Below are 23,663 nucleotides of genomic sequence, written 5' to 3'. Positions count from 1 at the left end.
ATCCAGAAGTGCTTGTCAAAAGTTGTATTGCACTGAACATGTCTTAGAAAAGGAATAAATAGTAAATATTTTTTGTAAACCAACTACACTTTCTGTTAATGTTAACAATCTGTGTCCATTGACACATTAAAGTGACTTTTTAAACAACTTTACCATCATTAAACTGCATAATATTTAAACTAATAAATAATAACAATAAAATAAATAATAGTATTATTACTGATAGTTGCACTATTACTTCAAGGCTTCAAGCCCAGGTGCATTACACAGTATTCACCAAATTAAAATAAAATAAAACCAGTGCAACTTGGTGATAACATCTTTAAAAACTAACTCAACATTTAGGCAAACTGCATTAATATGGACCTTGCTTCAAGCTAAGCTATATGCATCTGTACTAATAAAAGGCAAAGCCCTCACTCACTCACTCACTCATCACTAATTCTCCAACTTCCCGTGTAGGTGGAAGGCTGAAATTTGGCAGGCTCATTCCTTACAGCTTACTTACAAAAGTTAGGCAGGTTTCATTTCAAAATTCAAAGCGTAACGGTCATAACTGGAACCTCTGTTTTGTCCATATACAGTAATGGACGGCAGCTCGCTGGCCATGGGAGGTGGGGTTGCGGGGGTTGCGTATCGCATCATCACGCCTCACACGTAATCACGTGAACTGACTGTGAAGGAGAAAGGACGGCCTTATATGGCGTTCATTTATAAAACAGCGGACAGGCTGTGTAAAGGCAGCTTCACAAAAAAACAGATCCTTAACAAATAGTTATTGGTATATTTTCCCTCAGTTTAAAAAGGTTTTCTTTTCTTCTTAATAAAAATTTAAAAGCAAAACTTCGCCGCTGCAAAGCGCGCCTGACTTTATTGAAAAGAAACTAAACTTGCAGCGCCGCTCTTCAATGACGCGCCGCTATTCAATGACACTTGCCTATCGCCTGACTTTATTGAAAAGAAACTAAACTTGCAGTGCCGCTATTCAATGACACTTGCCTAACGCCTGACTTTATTGAAAAGAAACTAATCTTGCAGCGCCGCTATTCAATCACGCGCCGATATTCAATGACACTTGCCTAACGCCTGACTTTATTGAAAAGAAACTAAACTTGCAGCGTCGCCGCTATTCTATGACACTACGCCTGACTTTATTGAAAAGAAACTAAACTTGCAGCGCCGCTCTTCAATGACGCGCTGCTATTCTATGACACTTGCCTAACGCCTGACTTTATTGAAAAGAAACTAAACTTGCAGTGCCGCTATTCAATGACACTTGCCTAACACCTGACTTTATTGAAAAGAAACTAATCTTGCAGCGCCGCTATTCAATCACGCGCCGCTATTCAATGACACTTGCCTAACGCCTGACTTTATTGAAAAGAAGCTAAAATTGCAGCGCCTCCGCTATTCAGTGACACTTGCCTAACGTCTGACTTTATTGAAAAGAAACTAAACTTGCAGCACCGCTCTTCAATGACGCGCCGCTATTCAATGACACTTGCCTAACGCCTGACTTTATTAAAAAGAAACTAAACTTACAGCACCGCTCTTCAATGACGCGCCGCTATTCTATGACACTTGCCTAACGCCTGACTTTATTGAAAAGAAACTAAACTTGCAGTGCCTCTATTCAATGACACTTGCCTAACGCCTGACTTTATTAAAAAGAAACTAAACTTGCTGTGCCGCTATTCAATGACGCGCCGCTATTCAATTACACTTTCCTTATGCCTGATGAGCCAAGAATTAGGGTGAAACACGTGTCGCATAAACGAACCACACGCCGTGGCGCAATGTTAGGGGCTTCGCCTCTAACTCCGAGGTTCGATTCCCGTAAGTGAGTGCAGTGAGTGTGTACGCCTGATGAGCCAAGAATTAGGGCGAAACACGTGTCGCGTACTCTTTACATTATTTAACAGTAAACTATTTTCAACCATTCTATGATCTTCTTCTCACAACTGAAGGCACCATGGCTGATGTTAGCTGACTTGCTGACCAACCATAAGCGTTACCTGGTAGGTAACCACCCATACAATCAGATTGTGATTCAGACTACGAATGCCGTGAATGTAATTACCCCGATCTACATACTAGAGAAAACCTCAATGAAGAAGAAACAGTGTGTAATCATACATATTAACACATGTGCAATTAAACGTGTGCATTTACGGGGTGATTTCTCAGGCTTAAAAGCTCGCCTTTTATTAAAAAGGTAAATGCAAACTGTTTTTATTCTGAAGGGCACAAACCACGTTGGATTTCAGCCGTTAAACACGCAAAAATGTCGGTACACCAGATAAATAAGCACAACATATTATCAGTTGTATTGTATGCTTACAATACATATAGAAATGTGTTAATCGTTAACTAATAGTATGGGATGGTGTTTTTCGACTAGCGCCTTGATTTAAACGATTCCATATCTTGGTGGGTTTGCGTGGCTTATTGTCAATATCTTTACACCTGTTTTTAAGACTTATTGACTGAAACGGGCTTTCACGAAAAAAGTTAGGGCTTTGCTACAGGATACACCCTCCACAAGTTAAGGAAGTAAAAATAAAGGTATATATTTCTGTTTTATTTAAACCTTTTAAGTTCGTATGCATAGCCCCATCTGGCTGTTTTAGTTTTTTTTTTTTCTTTCTTCAGTAATATTTAATCTCCTTAAAGAAAAACAACATATGCATTTTACTTTTTTTGCATCTCTTTAGTAATATTTTAGTGTAAAAGGATAACCAGTATTTAAACCTTTTATGTTACTTTATCTGCGGTGGGTTGGCACCCTGCCCAGGATTGGTTCCCTGCCTTGTGCCCTATGTTGGCTGGGATTGGCTCCAGCAGACCCCCGTGACCCTGTGTTCGGATTCAGCGGGTTGGAAAATGGATGGATGGATGGATGTTACTTTATAAAGTTATTTTACACAATGTTGAAAAATTAATAAGAAAGCTACATATTTTGGCAGCTGCTGCTTTAATTTTCAATGAAATGAAAAAAGCTCTCCAAGAGAAAACCTCAATGAAGAAGAAACAGTTTGCACTATCTAAAAAGGAGAAACCCTCATTTGTAAAGGTTTGCTGCAGATGACTTAACTGAAAATAAATGAATAGTTCCTATGTGTATAATATATATTTATCTATTTGACTTATGCCTTTATTCCAGCAACTTGCAACATCTGAGGTACAATTTGTTACATTACTTTTGTTTTTTGCAGCACAGGCAGATGAAGTGACTTCCTCAGGGTCACACAGTGGTGTCAGTACCAGGATTTGAACTGACAAGCTCCTGGTTTGCTGAAATATTACTGAAGAAAGAAAAAAAACGAAAACGGGCAAATGGGGCTATGCATACAAATGTCCATCCATCCATTATCCAACCTGCTATATCCTAAATACAGGAGCCAATCCCTGCCAACACAGGGCACAAGGCAGGAAACAAACCCCGGGCAAGGTGCCAGCCCACCGCAGGGCGCACACACCCACACACCAGGGACAATTTAGAATCGCCAATGCACCTAACCTGCATGTCTTTGGACTGTGGGAGGAAACCGGAGTACCCGGAGGAAACCCAGACAGACACGGGGAGAACATTCAAACTCCACGCAGGGAAGCGAACCCGGGTCTCCTAACTGGCACCTTTCACTGCGCCACCATACCGCCCGCATACAAACTTAAAAGGTTTAAATAAAACAGAAATATATACCTTTATTTTTACTTCCTTAACTTGTGGACGGTGTATCCTGTAGCAAAGCCCTAACTTTTTTCATGAAAGCCACTTTCAGTCAATAAGCCTTAAAAACAGGTGTAAAGCTAAACTTGCAGCACCGCTATTCAATTACACTTGCCTAACGCCTCTCCTAAGGGGAGATACTGTGGGATGTGGGCATCAGTCAAAGCACCAATCACAGGCCCGATTAGAAAGCGGGAAGCTGTGATTTGTCGTCTCCCTCCCATGTAACAATCACAGCCCGTGTTACAACGCACTATGTATGTATATATGTATATATGTATATGTAGATATATGTTTACATAACCTCTTTAACACACTACTTCTCCGCTGCAAAGCGTGGGTATTTTGCTAGTAAATAATAAAACTGCAACTTGCATTTATAATGCTATTTGTGGTATAGCCATACGGAATCGTATTAGGGCCACGGTGAAGAAAAAAAAAAATACGGACACAGGGAAGAAAAAAACAGAATATGTTGAGAATAAAGTCAACATTTCCACTTTATTCTCGCCGTTTATGTCGAGATTAAAGTCGACATTTCCACTTTATTCTCATAGTTTACTTCATAATTAAAGTAGAATGTTGTAAACTAAACTTCTTCCTAAAATCAATGTTTAATTTACTAGATTTTGTCAAACCCCGTCATTAGTTAATGCAGCACATTAAATGCTTTGTGTTGTGTTCCCCGACCCAGTTGTTAATCACTACGCTTCTTAAACTGACTTCCTCCGCGCTGAGAGGAGACATCGATCACCGCACAGAATCCATTCACTTCATGATATTCCTGCTTTGTGAAAATTTACAATGCTAAGATAAATACTTGATATCATTTTCCAGAGCAGTATCACAGGAAACCTGGAGTCTGTCCCAGCTTGGATGCAAGGCAGGAAAAATCCCTGGTATGCAATATGTATGATATGGCTGATATTAAGAACAAAATGAATATGATGATTTCAACTATCTATTTTGAGGGAGAGAGAAACATTGTAAAAATGGGAACAGATATTTTAAAATATTATTCTTCTACTAGATTATTCTCACAATATTTTTGAGCTGTGAATATTAACTAAAAAAGATAAATTAATAAATATAGCATAATAATTAAAACACATTAGTATGTTTAGCTTTTCACCAGTTGGCAGGCTACCTACCTGTAGTCGCCTACCTACCTGTAGCTCAGTAAAGACATTGTCATCTCAGGAATTTTACAAGGTTTGTATCGCTTTGTTGTTAAATGACGTTTTTAAAGAAAAAGTGATTGGTCAGCAACGATATGCTGATCTTATACGATGAGCTTGTCAGTCTCTCAATCAGTGCCGTTTTATTTTCAAAAGTCGGCAGTGGTCTCCCCTAGACTTTTCTGTACTCGGATATGGGGATGGATATTTGAGGAGTAAACTGCAAGGCAATGATTATATTATGTACATTAAAGAACCATCAACAACAAATCAAATTAATAATATATTGAACAATTATTATAAAAGTAAAGTTGAATAAATCAGACTCTGCAGCTGCATGAATAAAAAAAAATCGAGTATGTTTTCAGATAAAGTACCACTTCCGGTTGATAGATTTGGCCCAAAAGTTAATACAGATCAACAATTTCAGTGTAACAACCACATGCCAAATTTCATCCATCTATCTAGTTGCATTTTTGAGTTATCGTGTTTACACACACACATACATAATTCTAAAAAACAGTGTTTTCGGACTTGGGGAGGTTTAAAATATCAAGATTCATCAAAATCTCGAGGTCGAATTTTTTTCATGATTACTACACTTTCTCTATACTTCATATACTTTGTGTGCAAAGTGGCAGGTGAATTTCTGTTAGTAAAAAGCAGGTACCTGAGAAATAAACTGAAACATTACTCACTCACTCCTCCAGCACATTCCAATTTCAGCCGTTTGAATTACATCTTGATATATACAAGTGCAAAGAAAGGCGGCACGTAAATCACTTTCTATTCCACACGCTTCACGTGCGTATTCAGCTTGCGGTGTCACCACAAATGCTGTGTGAACACTCACCCTAATTCACCAGCTGCCGTTCATGGGATGAATATGTGCGGGCGGCTCGTGGTAGATGACTTTCAGTTTTAGAGTTAAAAGTTATAAGGGTTGAAAACTAACAGCAAGAATATTAATTCAAAAACTAAAATTATTTTTAGTAAATTATTATTTTATTGTAGTTATTTTTTCCATCTACTTAGTTAGTTTAGTTTCGTTTAGTTTTATTTTTTCATTTCAGTTTTGTTAATTATTTTATTTCAGCTCACGAAAATGTTTTTTAATAATAGTTACAGTTTTGATTTTAGTTTTCGTTAACTATAATAACCTTGGTACTTCTACATATTTCTGTTATAACATCCTTTCACTTTCCAGCTAATTTATACAGTTCAAGTTGTGGGGGAAACCTTGCATGCAGCTACTGTTATGGATATAGGACAGCGCCCACTGGCACTGCTAAAAACGGTTATAGCAAGTAAAACTCAAGGCAAGTTTCTGAATAAGTGGCTGTTTGATTTGTCTACTCTGGCAATGACACAAGCTACTCCATTTGTTAATCCTCTTTAATAAAACCCCTGTGTGCGTCCAGTGTCCGTGTGTGTGTGTTTTCTGGTGAAGTGCGCATGCGTGGGGCACGGTGCGATGCTTCAAAGGCCGCCTGACGCGTCACTCAAGACAGAGAGGGCGGGACCTATTAAATATTGCGCGGCCGATCCAATCGGATTTCGGTAAATGAGGTAAGACCTAAAACATAAAACATGAAAATTCCAATCGGGTACTGAGACGCGGAGACCAGCTTCCCCATTGTTGTGGAAGTTTTCACTCTGAGGATGTCAGATTTGCGATTAAGAAGCTTGGCCCGGTAAAGTGTAAAGTGTCAGTCGTTGAAGGGGTTTTCCTAAATATACGAATTTTCATGATATTACAATACGATGACTTTTAAAAGTAGATTTATTTTCGTGCACATTACATCAGTTGCAGAGGAGAATCTGCTGATTGCCCACTGTTGTGACAGAAAATTAAACGCATATTACGGACAGCAAAGCCAGTATTACTGTCAGAGAAAATTACAGGCATTTTACGGAAAAAATTTACTGAGGTAAAAGGTCCCTTGCCATTTAATATAGACTGTTTCTACTAATGTTTATGGACTACTGTTCTAGCGCCCGTTATTGTAACGGGCTTAATGTCTAGTATCAAAATAAAATGTATTTAGGGCTTCAAAACACTATTTTATTCTGGTTAACGGTAGGTGCAAAATTGCATATTTAGTTGCTAAATATAAATATGCAAACTCTAAATTTTGAAAGTGACACATCTTGGAATCATACCTGAAATCACAGGTGTAAAAAGTGAAAAGGAATGGCACAAGGACAGTCCACTATGGAGCACCCATGCTGCTAATGTTAATGACACACAGTTCCCTAATCTCATGTACTGCTGCCAGTTAGTCAGATAGTTTGAAATCCAGGAAATCAGGGCAGTGTTAACCTGCGCTGCACACAACCTGTCCCTCAATAAGAGAGGCTGGATGGTATTAATGGTGCTAGAAAATACAAAAACATGACTTTCATCATACTCCTAGCCCTCTCCAGGCGAGAATAGGCTGTGTGCAACAGATAAACCACAGCATCTTCCACCTCCACATCCTGACGATATGCAAACTGTAGAGAGTCCAACCCTGCACCCACCACCTGTGTTTTAAAGTGACCAAGAACCAGCCTGTGTATTGTTTTCATCAGGTGTGAAGTCAGTGCCATAGGTCTATAATCATTCAGTTCTGTGGAATTCTTGATCTTTGGCACTGGAACAATACATGAGGTCTTCCAAAAGACCGGAACCTTCTGTAGTCTCAGGCTGAGATTGTATATGTGCTTCAAGATACCACACAACTCATAAACACAGGCCTTTAGAACTTTTGCACTGACTCCATCAGGCCCGTCACTTTTCCTGCATGCAATCTGTATAACTCTGTTCTCACCTCATCCTCTATAATAATAAACTCTGGATTTGGGGTGGAGATGTGAGGTGGTAATTATCTAATAGTTGTGAAGGACACAGAGAAATTTTATTTTGTGAAGGTTTCCTGTGAGATCATTTTCAAGTATCCCACCATTAAACCTATTAAAGAAGCACTTCCTTATGTAGTGCTCTTTACCCTTATTTCTCACATTCAGCTCCCTCTGCACGCTCCTCAGAGAGTCCCTGTCACCATCCTTAAAGGCCTTCTTTTTGTTCAACAGGGCCTTTAGGTGAAAGTGCTAAATAAATGTAATGAATTATTATTATTATTAACTGTGACCCAGGGTTTGTTGTTTGCAAAGCAACGCACAGTTTCAGATGGCAAAACATTGTCAGTATCCTTAGCCTGGGGTTCACAGAGAATATCCCAGTCAGTTGTTCCAAAACAATCCTTCAGCTTATTCACAGCCTTAATAAACCACTCCTTTACCATCTTGGTGACATAAGGTTGCCTCTGTACCAATGGCTTATAAAGAGGCCTCAAGTGAAACATGTTGTGTTCAGAGTTTCCAAGTGTGGGTAACACTATAGAGCAATATGCATCCCTGACATTAGTATACAGTAAATACAGTGTCCTGTTATTTCTGCTGAGACAGATGACATACTGCTTGAAGGTAGGTAGGACATCCAAGAGTTTGGCGTGATTAAAGTCCCCAGAAATAACAAAGAGGGCTACAAGTCTTTAGTCCCCATCACCACACTCATTTCCCAGAAATAACAAAGAGGGCTTGTAGGTGGCAAGTCTGTAGTCCCCCCACCACACTCTTCACATGCAGAGACACCAGCAGCTGACGGCGGAACATACACTACTATCACAACAATATGAGAAAACACTCTGGGCAGATAGTACAGCTGCATGCTCACTGCGTATAGCTCAATGTCTCGACAACATAGATGCTCCTTTAACTCTTTGAAGGCTGAATATTTTTTCCAATAAACAGTTTCTGAAAAGCAATGGTTGCACACAGAATCAACATAAAACGTCTGTTGCTGCATGCTGTGGCTGCCATTTTGCTAAGAATGTGCAGCAGGCTTGCTGCCCAGCTGTCTTGTACAGTCGCAATACATTGCAATGTAGTTTCTACCTCTTATTGTTAAGTGTCAGTCCTATCTGGCGAACATTGTTAGTACCACAATTAGGTGGGGACCAATCAGCTGAAGCTGGAACCTCACATTCATTTTCGATCACTTATATCAAAATCGGAGTCTGACAAGTCATAGTCCAGTTCAGGGATAATTGGCAAAATGTCGTCTGCGGAGTATTTTGCTTTACACAATCGCTTTGATCTCTCGCCAGATGCCAGTCCCATTTTTGCCGTTCTTTGCGCCTTGCTACTTACGTGAGTGCAGGATATCTTGGTGAAACCAGTGAATCTAACTTTCCTTCTAGCAACGAGAGTCCAACTAAAACATAACAGTTGGTTCTTTCACAGTTTACAGTTGATTACCATCGTCAACTCCTCCTTTTGACAAAAGTCAACATCAGTCCTGAAAGGGTTAAAGTAATATGAATCCACATACAGTTCACAAAGATCTCCAGACCACATCCTCTTCCTTTTTTTCCTCCACTGTCTCTGTAGGTTTGGTCAGTAGTAACCAAATGGAAGCCTTCAGTGTTAGGATTAGCATCAGTTCATGTAAAAAACCCTATGCTGAAATTCCACAAAGATTATAAAATCTCCCCCATTTGTTGTTATACTGGAGGAATCCCCATGTATATCACACATTAAAATTCAAGCCCTGCATTGTATTTTGATATTTATAAGTGGCGATAATAGTTCACTTAAATTATGGTTGGGTAACTAATTGGTGCATTGGCCAGTATTTTAAAGCTGTTGACACTGTTAGTATACTAATTTCAGAGTACATTAATGGTTTCTTTTTTCAGATGTTCCAAACACTCAGTTTTTTTGCATGTCATGTTTTGTGATATGGCACAAACTGAATTATTTTTATCAGCATCAGTATTTTTTGCTTTCTTTCCATTAACAATTGTTTTGTTATTTATTAGTGATAGTTTACTGATTCTAAACACACAGAGAGCAAAGTAACGTACAAAAATTAACTTTAACATGCCTGATCAGTAGGATACGCCTGACAGCCAGTTGCTCTATTGCTTATGCTCATCTGAATTGGGAGTGATGAAACACAGAAAGGGGTTATTATTGGAATATGTTCAGTTATGTTTATTTAGAAATTACAAATACAAGATGACAGCTTGATCTTTTGCTTCATTTTCATGTTTTTATTCAGGTTTTTATCTCTAGTGTCCATACTAGAATTACTTGACATAGTTAAGTCCAATATTCAATATTGAATTTATGTAACCTAGAAATTAAAACAGAACCATTTGTTTGTCAACAAAAATTGAGTTTATTTTTTACTTGTTTCACTATAGTACTAATACTGTAATTCACTGTTTTTAAGTATTGTTGGAATATGCCTTGCCTTTTAACTGGGGTAACTGTGTCAGCACAAAAAAATCCAAAAATCTTTAAGCACAAATGGCAAAACTGGTTATGCACTTTCAAGAATATACTGTGTTAGTTTTAAGTACTGTTTTCTTTTATTTGTCATGCATAATTAATTATGGCTCCCAGCATTCATATTTGCTGCTGTTGTATTTTTTTTTAATATAATTTCATTTTTAATTTTATGTTTCTTAATTTTTTTCTTCACCTTAGATGTGGTGACTACTCATTACCACCAGTGGGGTTTCTTACCCTTGTCACAGGGAGTGTGTCATTTGCTATTTGAGGAGCTACTTCTGCTTTTACAGCCACTTTCTTTGTTGCCTTTTGACCTGGATCTTTTGTTTGAGCACCGTCTGCTGCAGAAGTCCCATGATCATTTCCGTCGCAAGGAACAGCTCTGCCTAGCTGGCCAGGGCTTAGAGCAGTCAGTCAGATCCACATTTCAGCTTATGAGAGGGTGGGGTGTGGGATCAGTCCGAGAAGTAGTAGATGCTCATAAGGAAAGAAAAGGACGCAATAACAGTTTTGTAGGGATAAAGGCAGAGACTAAAGCAGTCCATGGAGTCTTTTTTAATGGGGAGAAAGACAAGTGTAAAGGAATTGCAAGAACAGAAGTGGACACTTTGAGGGAAATTGAACCTGATCTGACATATCTTAGAGAAAGAAGTAAAGTTATGGCTTTAGAAAGAAAAGCTGGTGAGGAAAATGGAGTCAGACCAAAAGACAGAAATGCTGGATGGTGGTATCAGTTGATGCAAAGCTCTCAAGTATATATGAATAATAGTTCAGAGAGCTCCAGGTTTGTGAAGTCAGAGAAAAGAAAAAAAACAAATGGATGTGGCCAACCATCACTTACGACAGTAGAAGAAGTGACAGACAGACAAATTCATCCACCACCCAGGGAAGGTGTTGTAGAGGGTGCTGAAGCTGGTCCCAATGCAAATATAGAGAAAGACAAAGGAAGTGGTGTGGTCTTCACAGAAAAAGGAAAAGCCTCTTGGATGGGAAGTCCACCAGAATCAGTGCTGAACGACTTAAAAAAAAGCAAAGAGAAAGAGTTTGTTAAACAAGAGAACAAAATTCCCGCTGTACATATGCATGTGAACCAAGAGTTGTTAGCTCAACGGATACGCTGGGGAAGACTCTTTGGAGCTGATCTAAGCACTTCCCACAAGAGAGAAAACTTGGAGCATCGAACATCTAGGGGAACTAAAAGCAGGTAAACTGATCTTTTCTTAGTCATCTAACACAGGAGCCGCACAAATCCTGGCGAGTTTGATATTCTTAAAAAAAAAAAAATTTCAGTTTTGAAGATTACTTTTAAATGGCCTCATGCAGTTTTTAATAAAAAAAATAACTGAAAATGTTACATAGTTGCTGCATGAAAATAGTCCTGTATCAGTGTAGTTGTAGGCTCATGCTGCAGGCCTCAGCTGGACAGTTAGGGAGTGGGTATTTAAAAAGACCATTATGTACGCAGCAGCCAAACTCAAGTCTCCATTGTAGGCTGATTTCCAGATCCACTGCTCTTAGCCTTCATTCCTGTGTTTCTCACCCAACCTTGTTCATCAATTCGTGCCCACTGCCTATGCGAATTCATGCTCATGGAGTCTAAGGTCACAACTCCATTGTACTTCCCACACTGTTTAGCTAAACAATGCCAGGATTGAGACTGCCTGGGAATGACACACCATGACTGACAGGTTTTTGTGAAACAGTATGTCAGAACATTTGATTGCTGACTTAATCAGCTTGACACAAGTAGTCTGCAAAGCATCCTTTTTTCTCACTCTCACAGTGTCATAGGTCATGTCCACCAATGTTAGAATACTTTTAGTTTTGGTAAACTTGTTTGATATACAGTATTCTAATTTCAGAGCAGTAGTAAGTGGCAAACTATTGGAAAATATACAATTAGGAAGAAACACATTAATTTCAGTTGCTAATGTTCAGTAACACTCATCCTTCCTTTAAAAATAAATACAGGAACAGGCTGAACACAGAAGCAGAACTGGGAAGACAGTGAGCCAGCTCTGTCTTTACATTGACTTTTAACTATTTGAGTTATTTTTCTTGTATTTTGATCATAAGTTCTTTGTAACTTGTGAGTAACTTTTATCTTGCTCTTGATCTAGTTTTAAAATGTAGCTCTATACTTTTTATAAACATAAGGTATTAACAGGCCTGCTGTTTTTATATTAAAAATAGTTAATTAAAATGCATTTAGGATATACATGAAAAAAACTATCAAAAATCCCTTTTTAAAATTCCAAAATGCAATGGTTGAGTACCTGAGCCTAGAGCTATCACATGATATTTTAAAACATTAGAACAATTAAGATGAAAACAGGCCAGGCCGTTCATCCCAACAAAGTTCGGCAGTCGTATCCACTTAATTCTTCCAAAATAACATACATTTTAAAAGTCACTAAAGTCCTACATTCTACCACACTACTTGGTAGCTTATTCTATGTGTCTGTGGGTCTCCATGTGAAGAAAAGCTTCCTAATGTTTTTGTGAAATTTGTCCTTAACAAGTGTCCAACTTTACCCCCATGTTCTTGATGAACTCATTTTAAAGTTACAGTCTCTATCGACTGTGCTAAGTCCCTTCCTAATTTCAGATACTTAAGTCATTTCTCCTAATAATTTTCTTTGCTTAAATTGATAAAGCTCAGCTCTTTTAATATTTCCTTTTAACACATCCCCTGTACCTCTGGAGTCAGCCTTGTCATTCTTCTCTGGACTTTTCCCAGCTATTCTATGTCCTTATTTTAACCTCGAGACTAAAGCTCTACACATTACTCCAGGTGAGGTCTAAGCAGGGCATTATAGGCATAGGCATTATATCCTCCTTCGACTTACACTTAACACATCATGCTATATAACCTAACATTTTGTTAGCCTTCTTAGTGGCTTCTGAATGCTGCCTGGAAGATGATTTTCAGACCTCCCATTGTGTATTCAAAGCTAACATTTTTACTTCCAATGTGTAATACTTCACATTTACTTACATTAAATTTCATCTGCCACAAATCTGCCAGAGCCTGTATGTTGTCCAAGTCCCTCTGTAATGATTCAATGGATTCTAGATAAGGTTGGTATCATCTGTAAATTTAACCAGCTTGTTACTTATATTCCTTTCCAAATCATTTATAAATATTAAAAATAGCAGCTCCCTAACACTGACACATGTGGAACACCACTCTTAACAATTCTGATAGGGTTCCTTACACCATAAGCCTCCAGGGTTCCTTACACCATAAGCCTCTTCTTCCTGTGTGTGAGACAATTTTGCAGATATCTACAAACAACACCATGAGTTCTCACTTCTTTTAGTTGATTGGCCAACCTCTCATGTGGCACCTTGCCAAATGCTTTTGAAAGTCAAGATAAATTATACAGTATCATATGCTTTTTTTTATTATATCCTTTTCTTGATTCTTCACAGAATTCCAGCATGTTGGTACAACATGAAATTCCTCTTTTGAACCCATGTTGACTGTTCAATAAAAACCTGGTTCTTGCCATGTGTTGCTCAATCTTTCCCTTAATAATTTCCTTAGCGTTGCATTTAATTCCAAAAAAAATGTATAAAGCGTTGCATTTATTTTGCCATGTAAAATTGCATTTTTATTAAATCTCAAAAGTATAATAATGATACAAATAATAATAGTAATGGTGAATGAAAATAATAATATGAAATAAACAATAATAACAAAAAGAATCATAACAGTAATAATAGTACTACTAATGCCAAAACACTGTGTAATCTCAAAATGAGTCCTTTGTGTGGTAAATCTTAAAGCAAGGTGAAAGACACATTCCATCATCACAGTTGGGACAATAACACTGTTGTTTCGTTTTGGATTTTCTTTCCAGATTTATCAGTTTTTGAACAGCACACTGCACAGGTACAAGTTGGATTCTGTTTTTTTTCTGTTAGAGGTATATAATCAATAAAATGTCTACCAATAAGACCTTCTGGATTTATCCATGATGTGCTGGGTCGACCGCGTGTCTTTAGCGGCAGTGTGGACGGTGGATGTATGGCAGTGATTTGTTCTACAATTTGGCATGTAAAGTTTGCATTAGATACAGTCTTGCAGGCTTTTTGTTTGTATAAGACAAATGTATTCCAAATGTACTGTTCCAACAGATGACGAAATAAGATGTCAAATAGTTCTGGTGAAGTATAAAAATTGTCTATGGTTACATAGTAACCTTGATCCAGCAGAGCATATATCAAAGTCAGCACCAATGATGTAGCAACGCCATACTGATTGTATTTTGGACCTAACATTGTCCCTTTCCCTATGTACAGAACTAAATTCCAAATGTATCCCATTTTAGATTCACAAAGCTCATAAAACTTTCAGCCAAATCTTGCTGTTTTTGACGCGATGTACTGTATCTATGACAGTCTGTCCTTATAAGCTACAAGACTTTAATCGATGCTGACATCATAGTCCAGAATTTAAATGTTCCGAAATTTTGCTACAGTGGCCTGGTATATCTCCCAAGTTTTCTTCAGTGTGAGTGCTGGATGGGTATTCTGAAAAGTCTTCATTGTTGGTATAGTGCAGACATTTCATAAGTAATGAAAACCTACACTCAGACGTAATTTATCCATAGAAAAGCAGCACTAACAGCACTTTTACAGCCCGAGTGATTCTCGGTTGTAAAGCTTATGCAAGACGCATCTGTGCAGTTGCTTGACTGACACGCTTTTAGCACGGTTTTCGCAGCCCAAGTAACGCTCAGGTCTAAAGCTAAGGAGGTTAATTTACCTTTGATGTATTTGAAGCTTATTGGCCTATAGTTGCTTGGATTTGCTTGATCACCCTTTTTATATAACAGAATATATGCCATTTTCTGTCCTTTAGAATTTTCCCAGTACACAGTGACTTCCTAAAAAGTCTGTCAATGGTTTACAGTATATATGTTCTCACTAACCTCCTAGAACTCAAGGATAAATATAATCTGGTCCTGGTGATGTATTTAATCTAAACAGTACTTCTCCCTCTACAATTTACAAATCACTCAGTACCTCCTTAGTAGTCCCATTCACCACTGGGAGGTTATCTGCTTCTTCACATGAGAAGACCACAAAAAAATGAGAGATTAGAGCATTTGCTGTTTCACTGTATTTTTTAAAATACCCTTTCCTATTGTAACAATTCCCCTAAAGTCAAAGAGAGAAATACTACATTGACAATTAACTTGTTAACAGTAGAATTACCAAAGCCTACGAAAAAAACTCGTAATTCCGGCACACCTTAAATTCCTCCGGACCTCTCCGTCAGTGTCTTTTGTCTTGTAAATGTGTCAATAAGCACAAACAGCCTGCTATACCATCACCTCCACCGCCGCAGAAAGGGCAAGAAGTTCTCCCAGTTCAACCCTTGATTATCTTGGAGTGAACTGATGGAGTTTTAGAGGGGAAATAATAGATCGTTATTTGGAACACATGCATTTCATGTGTGTTCCTTGTCTACAACAATCTATGTAAACACATCGTTAAAACAGAAACGTTTTTCATGTTTTAGTAATAAATGACAACATGTAGACATAAACTGTATAATGTTTGAAGGCTGAAGTCCAAATATCAAATAAACACTTTCACAAAAGGTACACATGCAATACTAGCTTCCGTGGTGCAGTAGTAAGAACTGCTGACTTTGTAATCCAGAGGCCAAGGATTTGATCCTCGGTGCCGTGCAAATTCACCATCTTGAATAGTGAGCTGCTCTTATTGTTAATATCACACAATAAAAACATACATTTGATTTGCGTCTGTAATGGCCAGTGTAAATTTATAGTGCTTGTAAAAGTTTTTTCTTCCACTTTTATTTTCTCAGTCTCGATCGCGATACAGCTGCTCCATACCCCCTAACCCCCCACCATCACCCCAGATCTGACGCTGTTAGTTTTTATTTGAAACTGAGAATAACTATAGATGTGAGTGGTGATTTGAGACAATGGAACTGGAAATTCTCTGATCTGGGGGGATAAAAGCTGACACACAAATGCTGGTATATCATGCCTTCTTCATATCTCATTGTTAACAAACAGCGTCAGATCAGGTGTAACTTTATTGTACTTGTAAAAGTTAGTTTTTTTTCAGTTTTATTCTCTCAGTCAAGATTATGCTCTCCCTCCCTCACCCCCCTCCTGATCTGACCCTAACTAATAGCGCCAGCATAAATTTACACCCAATCTGATGCTGTTCGTTTTCAAATAATATCGCATTAGTGCGATGATGTTTTCTGATTGGTACTATTCAGGTCATAAAATGATTTCTTCAAAATGTCACATATATTTGTCTCTGTCTTTTTTTCCCTGGTGTTGCAGTGACATCATGCACCAGAAGGTGTGAGCTTATTCAGTGCAAGCAGGAGCATGCAGGTAGCTGGTTGCTGTGTGCTACAACATGCTTGACCTGGCAGCGATCAATGCACATGTACTGTGCAAGGTATGCACGGGTCCACTAAGAAAAGAAGAGTGCTCTTTGCTCACCTTGCAGAGGAACTTCGTTGTCACTTCTTACAAGAAAAAGCGATAGAAAAAGAAAAAGAGGCTGCAACATCGACAAGTTTCTATTCCAAGACAGCCTCTTCCCACAGGAAAGCAATCTCAGTCAGTGTCAGGCACCCCTTCAATGTATTAGGTACCACAGCATAGACAGAAGTGTGTACATTGCAACAGGTACACATGTCGTAAATGTAGGAAGGATGGTCCTTGGGTGTGTGGGAACTGTAACCATTTGAATTTGATGATTGTATATAGCACAAAACTGACCTCTCTGTACTATTCTTTCCTCTGCATGTCCTGGAGTAGAAAAAAACCACCATGCACCAAAATGTGGAGACTGGGCAAGATCGGAAAAAAAAACCCGGTCACTGACTACAACCGCAGGAAAGTTTGCGAATGAATATGAATAATATGAATAATGTTGCATCAGTGCCAAAATGTTTTCTGATATATAACTATACAGTACAAGTCATAAAATGAATAATTCCTAATATCATATATACCTATGCCTCTGTTTTTTGTCAATGTGGCTTTGACACTAATTCAGCGTGAGCAGGAACACTTAATAAAACTGAATAAAAAAAATTCAAGTGACAGTGACATACCAAAAAAGGCATGACACACCAGTGTTTGTGTGTCAGCTTTTATCCCCCCAGATCAGAGAATTTCCAGTTCCATTGTCTCAAAACACCACTCACATCTACAGTTATTCCCAGTTTCAAATAAAAACTAACAGCGTCACATCTGTGATGGTGGTGGTGGTGGTGGTGGGGGGTGTATCACGATTGTGACTGAGAGAATAAAAGTGGAAAAAAAAATGCTAACTTTTACAAGTACTATTAATTTACACCGGCTGTTACAGATGCAAATTAAATGTATGTTTTTATTGTATGATATTAACAATAACAGCAGCTCACTACTCAAAATGGTGAATTTGTGCAGCACCCAGGATTGAACCCTTGGCGTCTTGATTACAAGTCAGCAGATCTTACCACTGCACCACAGAACCTGTCGTGTTGCATTTGCACCTTTTGTGAAAGTGTTTATTTGATATTTGGACTTCAGCCTTCACACATTATACAGTTCATGTCTATATTTTGTCATTTATTACTAAAACATGAAAAATGTTTCTGTTTTAACGATGTGTTTACATAGATTGGTGTAGACACGGAACACACATGAAATGCCTGTGTTCCAAATAACAATCTATTATTTCCCCTCTAAAACTCCATCAGTTCACTCCAAGATAATCAAGGCTTGAACTGGGAGAACATCTTGCCCTTTCTGCGGTGGTGGGGGTGATGGTATAGCAGGCTACTTGTGCTTATCGACACATTTACAAGACAAAAGGTCCAGGTTTACAAGTTTTTTCGTAGGCTTTGGTAATTCTAGTGTTAAACTCTTGTTAGCACATTAGACTTGGTTTTTCTGCCACTCCTCCTTCCAAAGCCTGTGATTAAGCAAAGACAGAAAAGAAAAGGAAACAGTTATGGAACACCATATAAAGGAAAGATTTACATACATAGATATATTTTAACTTAACAAGTACAAACGTTTACTTCTTGCAAATGCACCAACCGAATACAGTCCCCTTTAGCTGTCTCTTGAGCAAATTCCCACCCCATATACATAGAAAAAACCCTCAAAACATACCAAATTCCCACTTTTAACTAGAAAGAATGGTCCGTCCCAGCAACACCCCATCCACACACACATATATATATATACATAAATATAAACAACACCCTCAATACAACTTATGGAACAAAAGACCCCACCCTCAGATCAGGTAAAACACATATTTATCTCTCTATTATAAAAAAAAAAAGCTTGGAAGGAGACAATACGTGATCTTCTTGGAAAATAATTTGACATCCCGCAAGACACATTTTAACATCATGTGAGACAAGGCAATGAGACAAAAGGACAGCTGTTGTACAGGCTTTTAAATGATCGATGGACAGCGTGACAAGCAGAACACGCAGCTCAGCAGCAGAAAGACAGCAGCTGATCAGACCGCATCTCCTCAGCGTGCGTTCAGCTCCCCCCTTGACAATGCGAGCACCCGAGACGAGAATTGGCTGGAGCGTAGAGTGCCCAGGGGGGGATGGGAGGGGGTGGGCAAGAGAAGCGTGCAGGGGGCAACACCCTCTTGTACACAAATATAAACAAAATACTAGAGCGAGATGTATATCCACTCGAGTCCGGCTTCAACAATCCAATGCATTATTGTCCGTGAGGACAGGAGGAACATGGGAAGATGGGAGGAAGATTTGAACAGATGAAAGGAAAATTGATGACAGTGCTATCCCGAAATAAAAATATGTCTCAAATCTCACACTGTGAAATTGGCAAGCCAGAACGTATGGACAGTCTTAAGAAAGAAAAAAAGGCATGTAGGTGGCCACCTCACTAACTTTGTCCAGGCATCAGTGTGAGTTGTTTCTACCATTTTCTTCGGTTTTGATAGTGTTTGTCACTCCTTCCCTTGGTTTAAGTTTCAACTGCCATGCAGATCGACCATTCCTGATTAATTACTTCTTGCTGGTTTTGATTTCAATGCCCTGACCCTTCGTTGGCAACAGTTTCTGATGGACCTTTCCAGATCCTGCCCATGAAGGCAATGCCGTCATTTACCGCCTCGCGGCTCACAGTCCTGAAATTTTGAAAGGTTCCTCTACCTGAAACTTTGTGGAAGCCCCCCTGCCAGTGATGAGCAGCACACAAAAACAGACAAGGTATAATACTTAATAATATAATTTGTGAATTTCCCCTTGGGATTAATAAAGTATCTATCTATCTATCTATCTATCTATCTATCTATCTATCTATCTATCTATCTATCTATCTATCTATCTATCTACAATGCACATAAGAAGTTTATAGTAGTAATATTTTACTTATGTGGCAGTGTTACACTATTCCTGATGCACATTCACCTCCTCCTTGATTGTTGTTTTACTACTAAAATACCAAAAGAATCTATTTGGGTCATCTTCTGTCTCATCTGCTGTATTCCTCTCAAACTGCCATTTAGCCTCCCTAATACCCTTCTTATTGGTTGCCCTCATTTTCTCATGGTCCCTACAATTCACATTGGTGTTATTAATCTTATACACCTTATACAGCTGTTGTTTCCTTTGCAGCTTCTCTTTGAGCTCTTTATGAGCAGTTTATTTTTTTAATTTCCTAGTAATTCCAAATTTATGTATATTCCTGTCATGCATTATATGTACAATATTTTAAAACAATGTTTTTCCACTGCTTCTCAACTGTCCCCACACTTAAAAGCTTATCCCATTCCATCCTCCTTAGATTTTGCCTCCTCAGGGTGGCACTTAACTCTTAGTTTGGATTGCAGAACTGAGAGACTATCCTTATGTATGTCATTTGTTCCAACATGGACAATGGCAACTGGGTCCACCCCCTACTCTGACCAAGGGCCTATCAACCCTTCCAGTGAGGTTTCTCACCTACGCACCTGGAATGCAATACACTTTGCAAGACTCTCTGTCTCTGGAGCCAACCTGCACTGCAGTCTCCTAATGAATGAGTCCCCAACTATTGCTACCTTTTTCTTTCTGGGAACTGGTTTTGATAAACCATCCAGCTCCACAAGGACCTGAAAACGGTTTGACAGTTCGAATTCTGGAGTTGATGCCCCTGGACAGTTTGCACCCATTACCTTCAGCCTTGTGACCATGACCCAGCTATCTCTACCTGTCCAATCTGGAGTCTCTTCTCGTGTCACCTTAAGGGTGCACACTATGTAAAGGACACCTGGGCCAGGTCTGCCAGTTTTCCACTACAATGCATGTCAGTCAACTCCTCCTCCAGTTCAGCGACCCTGAGCTCGAAGTGCTGGATCAGCTAGCATTTCTTGCAGATGCATCCCTCATGGAAAACTGATTCCTCCAATCCATCTTCTAAAGAGTCCAACATCCAACAGGACTTCCATTGCACTGGCCTCATTATTAAAATTTGGCTTTGTATTACTAAAACTACTTTTTATAATTAAAATTAAATGACTTAGCTTAAATAATAAAACTAAAAAATTTAAGCCAAAAAAATTAAAGAACTGATGCAGTTATATGTTCCTCCTTTTGGCCCCTTAAGCTCCTGACTGTAATATTCTTCCCCTTGACTTCCTGCTGTTTGTCTTTCTATGAAGTTTACTTTTCTGTGTCTGTTCTCCTAACCTTGCACCCCTCTTACTCGTTACTTAAAAGTTCACCACTCACACCATTTGTAATCCTTCGTATTAACCTCCTTAGCGTTAGTCATTTGGGCAGTATTATAGACGCTTCTCATGCAAGACCTGAGGTTTTGTCAGGCTTCAAAGGTGCCAACAGCATTAGTGGCTAGTGTTACTCGGGCAACGGTATAGGCATGTCTTGCGTAAGCATCAGGCCCAAGCGTTACCCAGGCAATGGTATAGACGTGTCTTCTCCTAGCCTCATTATGGTGTCTCATAAGAAACGTCTCTCATCAGCAGTGAAGACAAAGTTAATCTGTCTTCAGGCAGTGAAATTGAATCAGTCAGTGAAGCCAAAAGTGTTTCTGGGAATCTGAAAGTGACACTTGTGTCACTCGCATATGTTCAGTGTGCTGTTCATATAATTATTATGATTATTATTATACATTCAACACTTCTATGTACTTTTACTGTTTTGTAAATTTTACAGTAGAAAGATGACATTTAATAAAAGTGTAGTTTTTCAAGCCAAGAAATGCAATTCTTTTTACATGTTTTTTGAGAAAAAATGTTAACACTAAAGAGGTTAATGAACCCTTAACTCTGCTACCCTATTAATTGTTATACTGTACTTTCCTGGCTGCGAAGACCTGTTCAGTCTAATTAATTTTTTTACACACGTTTTCACTCTTCTGACACCAGTTTGAATACAAATAACAAACTCAAATAAAAGTACAAGTAACAAGTTAATTTTTGAGGGCATTGGCTTAAAACATTTGGGACAGGATTCTTGACCAATGAAAGAGGGAGAGAGAGGTCTCCAATTTAATAAGAAGCCTCCCATAATGCTTTACTTTCTTCTTTATATGTGCTGAATATTCTAGAAGTTTAAAATATTTTAGCAAAAAAGCATGTATTTTGTATGTTTTGTGCATACAACTGGATAAACTGTCATATAGATTATGAGATATGGATGTTTTTCACATTGTTTGCCATTGTGCAGCATTAGTTGCTAATGGCTTTCATTACATCATAAACATTTTTCTGTACATTATGCATTAAAATATGAGATTACAATTTTTTGTCACTCACCAAAAGAATGTGCTTGCAATAAGTATCAGGTCATGTCAGGCTGGGGAGCATGCACTAGTACAGCGCGTTGCCGCACCTACCACACAATGAAACAGCTCAGAATCCTGGTTGGCAACCCCCCAGGCAAACACGTGTTCCAGTCCCACCCTCCGGAAATGATCCTCTTTCTGCCGCAGTCAAGGGTTTCGTGAGCATCCCCTTGGCCTAGTCCAGCCACTGGGGTCCTCAACTATGAGGATCCTGTGAGCTGGATAACCCTCGGGGAATTGCGACACATGGCTGTAGTGCCGTAACTGACGCTTTCTCATAATACAGGTTAAGTGCCTCATTCGGGATTCTATGAGCGACCGCTCATTAGACACAAAGTCAAACCATTGGAACCCAAGGATTCTCCGAAGAGACACAATACCAAAGGAGTTCAGTCTTCATGTCAGATCAATGGATAACGTCCATGTCTCGCAACCATATAGCAAGACAGGAAGCACCAGAACTCGAGACTTGGACCTTTGACCTTTTGCATAGATATCAGGAGTGCCACACACCCCTTTCCAGCGACCCCATTACCCTCCCATTCTCTCCCAATCCGTCTACTGACTTCATAGGAACAGTCACCAGAGACATGAATGTCACTGCTGAGGTAAGTAAACCTCTCAACAAGGTCGACACTTTCTCCACAGACAGACACACTGCTGATGGCTGTGTCCAAGAGGTCATTAAAGGCCTGGATCATGATTTTATCCAGGACACTTGCAAACCAAGACACTCAGACTCCTCGCTCACCCTCTCGAGAGCCCTGATCAGAACCTCCATTGTCTCTGCGAAGATCACAGCATCATCAACAAAGTCAAGATCAGTGAATCTTTCTTCACCAATAGATGCCTCAGAGCCAGTGGACCCCTTGCCCAACACCCAGTCCATGCAAGCATTGAACAGAGTAGGAGCAAGAACACACCCTTGATGAACCCCAGAATCAACTGGGAAAAACACAAAGGTTTTGCCTCCACTCTGCACAGCATTCACATTACCAGTGTACAGGCCGGCCATGATATCCCGGAACCTTGAGTGGATCCCGCGAACCCTCTTATGTCCCACAGGGCAACTCGATCAACTGAGTCAAGTGCTTTACGAAAATTGACAAAGGATGCAAAGAAACTGCTAATATCCGCGTTTGCGCTCCATGAGAACCCTCAGTGCCAGGATGCGGTCGATGGTAGACTTCTTTGGCGTAAAACCAGACTGTTTCAGTTGCTGGTTGGTGAGCAAGTGATCACAGATCAAATTGAGGATGATCCTAGCAAGGACCTTACCCGGCACCGAGAACAGTGTTATCCCCCTGTAGTTTCCGCAATCCAGGTGATCACCCTTCCCTTTTCAGATAGGGAAGACAAGTCCCGTTTTCCAGTAATTTGGGATGATGCCAGTCTCCCAAATGGAAATAACGATTGCTTGCAATGCCAGGAGGACAGCCTGGAGAAGTTCACCACCTGTGCAATCTCAGTAAGACAGGGTGGTTCACTGCTAATTGGAGGATCAGCTTTGAACAGATGCTCAAAGTAGCCAACCCAGTGGGTCACAACTAGTGTCATCCTTAAGGACCATTCCATCAG

General features: G+C 39.3%; 1 protein-coding gene across 1 annotated transcript in view; it reads left to right on the top strand.

The window, feature by feature from the left end:
- Nucleotides 1-23,663, top strand: part of rusc2 (RUN and SH3 domain containing 2) — a 329,699-nt gene that overhangs the window by 280,084 nt on the left and 25,952 nt on the right. The window contains exon 11 of the mRNA XM_051929450.1: nt 10,447-11,455. Within this exon, the coding sequence (XP_051785410.1) occupies nt 10,447-11,455 (1,009 nt within the window). The remainder of the gene's footprint in view (nt 1-10,446; nt 11,456-23,663) is intronic.

This window comes from Erpetoichthys calabaricus, chromosome 7 (assembly GCF_900747795.2).
Source record: "Erpetoichthys calabaricus chromosome 7, fErpCal1.3, whole genome shotgun sequence".
Lineage (NCBI taxonomy): Eukaryota > Metazoa > Chordata > Cladistia > Polypteriformes > Polypteridae > Erpetoichthys > Erpetoichthys calabaricus.
Note: the sequence above shows the minus strand (reverse complement) of the source record. Positions and strands in the feature narration are given on the sequence as shown.